Source organism: Oryctolagus cuniculus, chromosome 4 (genome assembly GCF_964237555.1).
Source record: "Oryctolagus cuniculus chromosome 4, mOryCun1.1, whole genome shotgun sequence".
NCBI lineage: Eukaryota > Metazoa > Chordata > Mammalia > Lagomorpha > Leporidae > Oryctolagus > Oryctolagus cuniculus.
Window position 1 is genome coordinate 149,994,764 of NC_091435.1, and position 12,270 is coordinate 150,007,033.

The following is a 12,270-nucleotide window of genomic DNA, read 5'->3' on the forward strand; positions in this document are numbered from 1 at the left end:
CAGTTATTTCCCAAAACCTAGTTTTCATTTCAAAACATCTTAAGGACCATTTCCTCTTTGGACTTGAGTTCATAAACAGTCTGTGCCATGAAAGAGCTAGGATGCCACAAAAACTGTCTCCTGAAGTCAGAAGTCAGTGAGACTACACAGGGTTGGTGAGCACTTCGGCTGTGCTCCAGGTTTTAAGTGAAGTAGAAACAAATGGTAACGGCTCCGTCAATTAACACATTCTGAGAGAGGCAGCAACAGCAGACTCCAGTTCTTTTACACCAGAAGTCGTGACTCCTTAGTGGGATATGCAAAGTAGTTAGTGAGTCATAACCAGCATTTTTTGAATGAACATGTCAGGTTTACATGTATTGCAAAATGTATGTCTTACTGTAGACAACAATCAAAAGAGTTTGAAAGGCACTGCTTTGGAAAACACTAGAGTGTGCTAAAATTACAAGTACCAAAAGAGTTGTGAAGGTGCTGGCCAGTTCCAAATAAAGAATATGATTATTAAGAAACAAGTGGAATGAATAAATTTGGGCAAGATCTGAAAGTATATGCCAACCTTCATTTTCCTTAAATCTGCAGATTGTGTTCGTCCTTTTTCTCTGTTCTTCCACTGGTATACTCATCAGTAATAACCCTAAAGGTTTTAAGCTGCCAGCTTCAGCAGGCCTATGTCCCGCCCCTAACATCTAATAAACAATTGCTCCACTTTCCTGGAAAGTGGAAGAGCTCTTCCAGACTCTGAGGAGTAAGCCCAGCATCGGCCACTGTCAAACACATACCTCCCTAGTCATTTACAGAGGCAAAACACAAGGTCATTTGCTCCTACCAACTGTCAGTTAACAGTTCTTGAAATAAGAAACTTTTTATTATTTTAGGTGTGCACAGTTTCTTAGGTTGTTTATGTCTCCAAAAATTTGGACACTCACCAAAGGATCAATAAAAGCAGTTGGGGGACAGTATTGTGGTGTAGTGGGTAAAGCCTCTGCCTGCAAACACCAGCATCCCATATGGACGCTGGTTTGTGTCCCAGCTGCTCTGCTCCTGACCCAGCACCCTGCAATTGGCCTGGGAAAAGCAGCAGCAGAGGCCCCACTACTTGGGCCTCTGCCACCCACATGGGAGTCCTGGAAGAAGCTCCTGGCTTTAGCGTGGCCTATCGCTGGCCATTGTGGCCATCTGGAGAGTGAACCAGCAGATGGAAGATCTGTCTCCCCTTTTCTCTCTGTAACTCTTTCAGATAAATAAGTAAATATTAGAGAAAGAAAAAAAGCCATGGCATCTACTTTTGAGAAGACATTTGTTCTACCCAGAAATTGTAGATCTTATCACTTTGTTTCTTGGAGATAGGGGCTAATGTGGAAATGACACCAATATGAATGTTCTGTTTCCTGGCTTCTCATCAACGCTTCTTTTTAAAACCACCAACTTTACATAGAAGCCACCCATTCCCACACTGATAAATACCTTGTTTGGATGGCAAACTGCGGAATGTATGGGCTACTACAAGTTGACTGAAATACCTCAACCATCTTTTCATTAAAAGGGTCCTCCCTTCAGCATCAGTAGGGAATCAGGTTCCTTTCTGTAGCCATTGTCATCAGAAGCATGCACATCACAGTATCCCACTTTGCCGTAAAGGAGTTAGTCTAACATCCTCTCTTACTTGGGGATGTTTACACCCCACCCCCCACCCCCCACCCCCGTCTGTAACTCCTTCTGTATATAATAGATGAGCTGTCACAGGCACTTCACTGGATATCTAAGGGAGATCCACCTAATGATATGGCACCCGACATCCAAAAGCCATTCTTCTTTAAGCTGCTTTAGGAGCCAACATACTATAAAGTAAGTTATTTTGCAGTCTGTTGGGTGCAAAATGGAAAATGCAGACTGAACATAATAAGGAATGAGCAGTTGCCAGGAGGAGGGGTTAAATCAGAATTCTCAGACCTGGCTTCAAGAGATGGGAATAAAATTCAGATTGGGGGAAGCAATGGGAGTATCTTTAGAAGCAGAATGTTATACATCCCACATCCCATTTTTAAAATGTTTCCTGTCTTTCTTGTCATTAGGTCAGTGTTGCTCTGATTCAGTTCAGCAAATGAAATCTCACCTGAGGCCATGGAAATGTCATCTGGACAATGACAATGAACCCATTTTAAGAATAAACTTGTAGAAAGAGAATGTTCACTATAATGTCATCAATGGTGTTCTGTATTTCGTGGTGATAAAATCATACTTGAAATCTATTTTGTGCAAGTTTTCCTTTGAGGCACCTGGATCCTCACAGTTTAATTTACAGCCTGTAAATATTATCTCTACAAGGCCTTTCATGCCAGTTGGTCACAGAGAAAGAATTCAAGTGACTTTATTGAATATTAAAATTTAAGTGAATTGGAATTACAGAACATACTATTTATAAACAAATAACTAGAAAGGCCTTCAAATTATCTTTTCCTCCTTTTGTGTATAAGTTAAGCCATGGCTGTGCCTCAGTTGTCCTGCCTGCAAAGTGATAATAGACCATCATTTGATGGTCCAAAGATGAAACAACTTGTACCTCTATGAACCTGTATATTTCACAGTGCCTAGCAGTAAAGCATTAATCAGTGCTAGCCATTGTTATATCCACACATGCAAAGCTAGAGCAAAGCCAGGGATCTGGGAAGAAGTGAGTGTGTCAAGCAGCAGAAAAATTAAGACGCTAAAGCGTAAGGTAGAATGTGGTAGAGGCAAAGGCAATCAACACTTCCGAATATGGCTAACAAGAAAACAAGGGCAAGGATGAAAGATTACAGCAACTTCAGCAGAGCTGTCACAATGAAGCCACCCTGGAAAGAGCAGGGAACTTCCCACAGAGTATCAGGCAAGCCCAAACTCAGAAACTAATGAAAAGACCGAAAAGGAATGATCCCTTTGTGAATACCATCCTACCCTCAGGAATCTTCTGTTGTGTTTTGTAAACTCAATTTGAAAGAGCTCTGGGTATGTTTAAAGACAGAAAAAAATTACGAGCAGACATCCCCCCTTCCTAGAAATTTCCTCTTCCTGCAACTGCTAAGGGTTGTATCTCGGCCCCCCTGCATATCCCTAAAGAAGCCACAGCCAGTGTTCCCCTTGGTGAGGCTGTAAGGTGTCGCTGAAGGCAGCGCTCTGCCACACGCAGCTTGGCTAACCGGCACCCCATGAACCCGGATGTTGCTACCGAGACCAGGAAAAGGAATTTCACTTCCAGAAAGGAACCAGCTCTTACCAATACTGAACTTCAGCTGTGGTGACCTATTATTTCCGGTGACTTGGATTGGGGTACTTGGTTCTTTTCTTATGTCTTTCACTGATGCATTTCAGTCATGACAGCTGAAACTGATTGTGCATCTGGTACCAATTTAAAATGAAATACTATTTCTCCTGGACCAATGTGTTAAAAACATGCCTCCTCACTTTCAGCCAGCAGCCTTCCCAGCCATACAGGATAAACTGGTTTTGAATTTCTTTCCAGAAGTCTGAATAATGCTAAAATTCAAGTCTGTCCAGTTCTAAAAATTTTAAGACAGGAACTTCACGTTGAGGAAGTGAGTTTGAAAATTCAGACACGACTGCAAGTGGCCATACCCAGATCTGTTAAAACGGGAGAACTAGATGAATGTGACAGTAAACGGAAAGTTTCCAGCCATTGTCACTGCACTAATTTTTTAAGGAGAAAAACTAGATCACAAATTCACATGTTGTGATGCACACGCGATCTCTTCAATTCCCACTACTTTATATATAGCTAAGCCATGTATATATGTGTATATATCTTTATACATGTACACATATATGTATATTTTTAAAAAACTATTTTCCTACTACTACTTTGGAGATACCTGGAGGTTTCTGTGCACAATACTGTGGTCAGGTTCAAGGAACACCAAAGAATGTTTTTTGAAAAACTACTCAATAATTATAATCTTAACACATTTCAATACTGTATTTCTGATCATTTATAGGACTGAATCATTTGACTACCAGTCATGCCCTCATGTGAGCTAGAATAGTGTACAAGATTAGGAAAACTACTTGGTGGAGAATTAACTGAGGTGCTGTTGTTACCTACATCTGGAAAAACTACCATGTTTCTATCTAGGCACTGCTCTCATTTTCATTTTCCTCTACTTAAATTAAGCCTGTGCTTGTACAACCAGTGAGAGGGAACCATCCAAAAAGACACAAAGGAACAGAAAGGAGCAGACTGCTTCAAATGCATAAAAGCTTGGATGTAGAGAAAGACAGAGAGACAGCCGGGGATGGGGCGTGGATGGGAGAAATGAGACACACACACAAACATACAAACTACTCATGGGGGAGCAGGGGGAACAACAGGACAGCAGAGAACAAGCCCTGGTAAAAAGATGGGACTGATGACAGCCACACACTTTCTGCAACAGAAGGCTTGTGTTGATTCAGGAGTCACAGAAATCTGCTACCAAGTACATCTAGCCCAGAGAGAACATGTTGTTGGAAGCCTGGAAGGTGAAGTGATGGGACTTTCTTTCCAGCCCCTCAATGCAATGCACAGACCGGTTTTGCCCCTTTTGAATATTTAAACGAGTTGCCAAATTCTTTCTGAAAAATTTTAGGCTTTATGGGACATGTGGTCTGTATTCCAATGACTCACTTTAGTTGTAGCACGGAAGCAGCAATAAACAATGTGTAAATGAATGCACACAGCTGTGTTTAAATAAAGCTTTATTTACAAGACCAGGCAGCAGGCAGATCTGTTCTGCATGCCCATCTCAGCAACCAAAACTAACAGCTCCACATGTACAGGTGAAGGGGGATTAAAACTATTTTCCTAACTTGTAACACCTCTAGCTAATTCATGAGTCATCCAAATCAGCTCCTATAGAAAGATACTTCTAAATCCTAACGCAGGGGCTGGCCCGGTGACACAGTGGGTAAAGCCGCTGCCCACAGTGCTGGCATCCCATATGGGCACCAGTTCGAGTCCCGGCTGCTCCACTTCCAATCCAGCTTTCTGCTATGGCCTGGGAAAGCAAGTGCTTGGGCCCCTGCATTGGTATGGGAGACCTGGAAGAAGCTCCTGGCTCCTGGCTTCGGATCGGCCCTGTCCCAACTATTGCTGCCATTTGGGGAGTGAACCAGTGGATGGAAGACCCCTCTGTCTCTCTCTGTCTCTCTGCCTCTGCTGCTCTGTAACTCTGCCTTTCAAATAAATAAATAAAAAAAATCTTTAAAAAAAGAAAGAAAGAAAGAAAACCTAATGCAAGGGCCAGCACTGTGGCATAGTAGGATGGCTGGCCCCAGTGACACCTGCATCCCACAAGGGCTCCAGTTGAAGTCCCCAGCTCACCAGGTCCGATCCAGCTCTCTGCTAATGTGCCTGGGAACACAGCAGGAGATGGCCATCTACCTGAACCGCTGTTGCCCAAGTGGGAGATCCACTGAAGTGCCTGGCTTCTCCACTGCAGCCATCTAGGGAGTGAATCAGTGGATAGATCTCTCTCTCTCTCTCTCTCAGTCTCCATCTCTCCTTCACTCTTTAACTCTTTCAAATAAATAATCTTTAAAAATTTTTTAAAAGAATACAATCCTGTCATACAATCATAGAGATGAATATGAGAAAGGAATATGAATGAAAATGATAATTTATAACTTACTAAAATTTATCTCATAATGCTTAAATGTGAAGTTCATCATGTCATTCCTATCACACAAATTTCTACACATTCACCTACAAGGGTGAGCTCTGTAGATTGCTCCAAGGGTAAGATTCACATACCAACCCGTTTCACATTGTACTTGTAAAATGCAGACTTGAGGAAAAAGAGCAGAGTCAAGGCACACTCTTTTTAAGTGGCCAAACTGCCACTTCACTATATTTATCACAGAGAAGACTTTAGCAGAAAATTGCTTTTAATGTAGCTATATAGATTAGCATTTAAAAAATTAAAAAACATTTTGTTTGAGTTCAAAAGCTAGACATACAGAGCCCAAAAATGGGCCCCTGGAAGGTATGCACAACAATTTGTACAATTTCTTTTGGTAAAAAAATTGTGTTTATCTATTTCAAAGGTAGAGCAACAAAGACAGAGAGACAAGGATTTTTCAGCAGCAGATATACTCCCTGTAAGCACACAACAGAGCTGGCCAGGAGCCTCAAACTCCATTCAGGTCTTCCATGTGGGTGACCGGCTGAGCCACTGTCTGCTGCTCCCGGGATGCATTAGCAGGGAGCTAGATTGGAAGCAAAAGTGCCAAGACACAAACGAGTCCTCTCACATGGGATGTGGGTGTCCTAACTTGCAATTAACTCACTGCACCACAATGCCAACCCATTTGCATAACTTGTGACACTTGCTGTTCACAACTGATATTTTTAGTTTCTATTCAAAGAGTCCCTAAATAGAACATGTTATTATTGCTTAAGAAATAACAGGAATGAGCAATGTGGCTCAGTGAGTTAAGCCACTGTCTGCAATGCCGGCATCTCACATGAGCACCAGTTCCAGTCCCAGTTGTTCCATTTTCAATCCAGCTCCCTGCTAATCGGCCTGAGACAGCAGCAGAACATGGCCTGGGTACCTGTGGCCCTGTACCAAATGCAGAAGACCCAGATGAAACTCCTGATTTTGGCCTGGCCTAACCCTGGCCATTGTGGCCATGTGGCAAGTGAACTAGAGGAAGGAAGATCTGTATGTCTCTCTTCTATATATAACTCTACCTTTTAAATAAATAAATCTTTAAAAAATAATAAAATATAAAAAATTAAGGGCTAGCATTGTGCCATAGTGGGTTAAGCCACTGCCTGTGACACAGGCATCCCACATTAGGGCTGCTTTGAATCCTGGCCGCTCCACTTCCCATCCAGCTCTCTGCTAATGCAGCTGGGAAAGCAGCAGCAGAGGACCCAAGTCCCTGGGCTCCTGCCACCCATATGGGAGACCTGGATGGAATTCCAAGCTCTTAGCTTCAACCAGCTGTTGCGGCCATTTGGGGACTGAACCTGCAAATGGACGATCTCTAATTCTGCCTTTCAAAGAAATAAAATAAATGTGAATAAATAATTTTTTTAAAAAAAGAAAAAGTAACTTTGGGTTAGGTATGAAAGGGAGTTCTGCCAGACTGCACAGAAAAACAGAATCAACAAAGAAGTGTTCAGTGTTTGCCAGGGTATTTGTCAATCTGTCCAGAACTGAGTAAAATGGGACAGGAGCAGTGAAGTCAGGCATGTATAGTGCCCTGCCCTGAAGCACTGTCCACCTCTGAGTGCCAAAAAGATGCACAACCACTAAGTCAGATCAGCGTTTCCCAGTTACCTTAGTGACAGATTTATTCTGAAAGCGCCACAACAAAACTACAATGTTCCTGTATTTTCCTGAATTTTGAGATTTTGCTGATTAATAACAATGCCAAAATAACTTTAAGATTGTAATCTGTCAAAGCTGAGTTTAATTTAATCTACTGCTTTACTTTTAGCAAAAAAACAAAACAAAACAAAATGATGCCTGTGAAGCAAAACTGTTTTTCTACTACCTTATTAGCCACGACTTTGTGCTTTAGAAGCATCATATAGCACATGCTCTGGAAAATCTCAAGGATACCACAAACTTCCCATTTCAAATCTAGCAACATCCCACTGAAGCCTGCTGGTTTTTATTATTTTCCCAATAGCTCTACTATTTAAGCCAAGGGCCAGAACCAGGGATCCCCACATTTTCCTTTCCTCCTGTGCAATCATGTCAACGCTTTCTCTTAGAAGACAGAACTTTGTACCTTCTTCTCTATAATGACAGCTGTGGCTTAATTATCCCTCTATCCCTTAAGCTGTTACAATTTGCTAACAGGTCTTCTTAGCTTTTACAGCTGATCCCCTGTGCTTTTTTAAGACAACATCCAAACTTCCATCGTATTCTTAAAATCCTCAAGCATGCTACAAGTCAGGTCAAATGCCTCTGCCTTCACTACTAAGTGCCCACCTATCTATCTGAGCCTTCACATTACACTTCCCATCACAACAGAACTAAACTCCTTGAGTTTCACGTTTCTCCCAGCCCCCACCAACATCTATGCTCTTTGGTTGCAATGTCTTGCTGCTTCCTGGCTGCAGGTTTCCAACTTAAGGCTTGATTCAGATGCCACTAGTTCTAGGAAATGTCTCTGACAAGCTCTTCCCACCAAGTTCTTTCTCTCCATCAGCTACTGCAGCATTTGGACAACACTTACCACCAGAATGGATGTTATGTCATACTGATCTCTACAGGTACATCCAAGAACTCAAGACCGCAGGAGCTCAATCTAAGAAAGGACTCCGAAGATTTCAGATGCCAATATTAAGGGAGACTTTCAGTGAAATGTGTGCTGTTATTCATTTTAATACAGGTATATTTGTAGGATAACAGTGCAAAGATCACTATTAACTTTTTGAAACAGCTTGTTGATATTTCTATCTCCTACCATCCTTGCTGATGAGCTCATGAAACACAGGGATGTCATCATCTTTCTTTTCTTAGCACACTCTAGGTGCTAAACAAGTGTTTATTGAGAAGACAATTCTTCCAACCAACTTCTCAGGGTGTGTCATGTGGAAGATGCGAATGAATTGCCATGAGACAGAGGCAGAAAGCAGGGTAAAATTCCTACATGCATTTATTGCTGCCACCAGTTCATTGAGGGAGAGCCAATACTCACAGTACTACATGGAAAAGATGGAATGTAAAATAAATTCAGAAAGACTATGAATGCAGATGTACCATGTATGGGTAAGGAAGGCAAAAAGACATGTCATACTTGTAAGGGTGCTTAGTAATATGAAATAAATCCCATATCCTTGGGGGTTGGGGAATTCTTGGTTGTGTAGGTTCACTTTTATTTCATCCTTCGGTCTGCAATGTTTGGCAAAAATCAGCAAGAACATGCTCAGCTTATTTCTGTGTGGCCAGCTTTCATCATTTGAGAATTGTCTACAATCATTTCAAGTTGTTTTCTTTTTCTTCCCTAATGTTTAGTCACTATCGAGTCAAATAGTTTCATACGCAGTCTAATAGGGAAAAAGCCAAACATGTTAGTACTGCTAAGGACTCTACCAAGTCTCAAGACGAGAATACAGGATACAAATAAAAAATTTAGAAACTAACATATTTAAGTCAGCCAAATTTGGACCAATATTCTACAGAAAATTGAAATTTGGGTCTGTACACCACTTTAACTTCTTTTTTAAATCATGAAGTTTCTGTATCTTAAAAATCCACATGAGAGGGGCTGGTGCTGTGGCTAACCTGGTTAATCCTCTGCTTGTGGCACCAGCATCCCATATGGGCACAGGGTTCTAGTCCCAGCTGCTCCTCTTCCAGTCCAGCTCTCTGCTGGGGCCCGGGAAGGTAGGAGGATGGCCCAGGTGCTTGGGCCCCTGTACCCGCATGAGAGACCAGGAAGAAGCACCTGGCTCCTGGCTCCCGGCTTTGGATCGGCGCAGGGCCGGCCGTAGCGGCCATTTGGGGAGTGAACAAACGGAAGGAAGACCTTTCTGTCTCTCTCTCTCTCACTGTCTAACGTACTACCTGCCAAATAAAAAAAAAAAAAATCCACATGAGAGGCCAGTGCTATGGCACAGCAGGTTAAAGCCCTGGCCTGAAGCGCTGGCAGCCCATACGAATGCCAGTTCTAGTCCCGGCTATTCCTCTTCAGATCCAGCTCTTTGCTATGGCCTGGGAAAGCAAGAGAAGATGGCCCAAGTGCTTGGGCCCCTGCACCCACGTGGGAGACCCCGAAGAAGCTCCTGGCTCCTGGCTTCGGATCAGCGCAGCTCCAGCCATTGCGGCCAATAGGGGAGTGAACCATTGGATGGAAGACCTCTCTGTCTCTACCTCTTTCTGTAACTCTTTCAAATAAATCAAATCTTTTTTTAAAAATCCACATGAGCAATTTAAATACTAACAGTCCCAAATCGGAGGTCAATAACTTATGAAAAGAAATCATTTCTTTTTATAGGTTAAAAAAAAAAGATAATGTATTTATTTCATAGGAGTCATACTCTGCACCTAAAATGCAAAGCAGAATATTGACGTGCACTTAATATGTATTTTCCGTCTTTGTAACACAAGAAAAATCATTTCAAAATTTAGGGATGAGACACTAAGTCACTAAAAATAGCGTAAATTAAACAAGATTTTCCACATTCCATCTAATGAGACAGAACAATGTTCTTCTGATACTCTAGCCTTGACATCTCAGCTTCTTACACTGTAATGTTACAATAACAAGGACTAAAGTAACATATCTTCTCTATCAATGAAGATACTTCAGTGCTAACACTTGCAGTTTATTATTGGATAAATACTTAAACAGTGTTTTATTTTTCCAGTTTATGGAAGCCAAAATTCCCTAACTTTATTTATGAAAAATGATGATGATATCACACCTAACAAATCCATCTACTTATCTAGCATATCCAATAAAACAGAAGGAAGAAGGCAGAAAACAAATAATACATCAAGGAGATGGGGCAGAATGCAGCCTGTGCTACAATCTAGGCCAAAGAAGCTGTGATGCATGAAGAACAAGGCCAGCACAAAATGTTCCACGTATACCCTGATTCATTAACCATGTGTTTGAGTTTGGGGTGTTTGTATTCTTGAAGTAGCTTATACTTTTGAAGAAAACACATACATTTGAAAACATGCAAGAGAAAATTCAGCTATTCAGCTGAATACTGAAATGATATATGGCAAGTATGTATTTAATATTTAACTCAAAAAGGACACATGATGTATTAATCTAATTTCAGCCCAATTTCAAATGTCTCTAACTCTACGAGTGACTATCATTTATAGACACGGTTACCCTAACTGGAAGACCAGTCACATCCCTGCATTAATTCCCCTAGATCAAAGACTCTTGTCTGAAAACAAAAGCAACCATTTACTAAGAAAAGCAAACATTTACTTCAAACTGCAGTATTGGCTTTTCAATCACAAAAAGAAAGAAAAGAACAGTGATCTGACAGTGGTCACTTCCTGTGCAAAAAATGTGCGATACAAAAATGGTAGCACAACGTACTGGAGCTGCTTACAATACAGGAAAAAGGAAATACAGTAGCTGAAACATGGCACAACTTCTAGAACAAATAGAATGCCTTTGAAATGACTGAATTTATTTGTGTATTAGTAAGAAAGCCCCACCACCATAAATAGTACAATATTTAAAAATAAAAAAAAATATTTATATCTATCTAAGATAGATAGTGTATTTATACTGTTAGACCTCTTTAAGTGCAGAAGGTGGTTCAGGTTTTACCGTTTTTTTTTTTTAAATTAAATAATTGCCCATATGCTTTATAAAGTTCCACTCAATTGCAAAAGCCAATTTAAATCAAGGAATATGTTATCAAAGTTGCATAATTTCATTTGGGACTGCCAGCAGGTTCAAGTCTCAAATCAAGTCTTTAACATTAAAGTTCATTTTTAGTCAATGAAAAGTTAAAAAGTTCTCAAATCTTCATTATCCTCTTGAATTTGCCCTTCTAAATGATCCTCAGACTGCAATTCCTAGTTTGCAAATAAAGAATGCAATATGCATCATACTTCAAGAAAAGACGACGATGTCGAGCTAACATTCTTCTGGATCTTTTCCCTGCTCCGTTCAACCTTCTTTATAATCTCTGCCACTATACACACTGACGAGGTGAGACCCAAAAGAAACAACAGATCTGCAAAAGAAAACAAGCTAGGCTTTACAATTCTTTGAAAGTAACAGTTGTAAATCTTAATAGCTTATGTTTTTCTAGCATTTTACCAGTCCTCAAATACACTGTTTCACAACCATTCCCTGACACAGACACAATCACCCTGGGGTAAAATGAAGGCAAGATCAAATGTAGTAAGTGACTTACCCAATGCTACTAAGTCAGAGAGGCAGCAGCCAGAACCAGAACCCAAGTTATCTGCCTGCTTTCCCTCACCCAGTACTCAAATGCTAACCTTGAACAGGAACTCCAAGAGGAGCATTCTAGCTAGTGATCACAGCCCTTTTTAAAAAAATCTACAATCAATAAGTAGTAACCAATTTAACTGAAAATGCCTATTTCAATTTTTAAAATTTTGCATCAATGTATTCCATTTCAGAGCCTGGAAGACCGTCTTTACAATAGTATCCACTGTGTTAGCTCTTATTTGCTGCTAACAAACTAAAGCTGTCTCCTTGACGTTCTATTTTCTAAAAAGAGGAAGCAGTGGGAATAAGGAATTAAATAATGTAGTAACATTAAACTTA

General features: G+C 40.8%; 1 protein-coding gene across 4 annotated transcripts in view; it reads right to left on the reverse strand.

The window, feature by feature from the left end:
• ATP2C1 (ATPase secretory pathway Ca2+ transporting 1) overlaps positions 1-12,270 on the reverse strand; it is a 132,132-nt gene that overhangs the window by 2,202 nt on the left and 117,660 nt on the right. For all 4 annotated transcript variants that reach the window (XM_008266005.4, XM_070072820.1, XM_017346719.3 and 1 more), the window contains one exon: positions 11,583-11,707. In XM_008266005.4, coding sequence (XP_008264227.2) covers positions 11,583-11,707 — 125 coding nt within the window. The remainder of the gene's footprint in view (positions 1-11,582; positions 11,708-12,270) is intronic.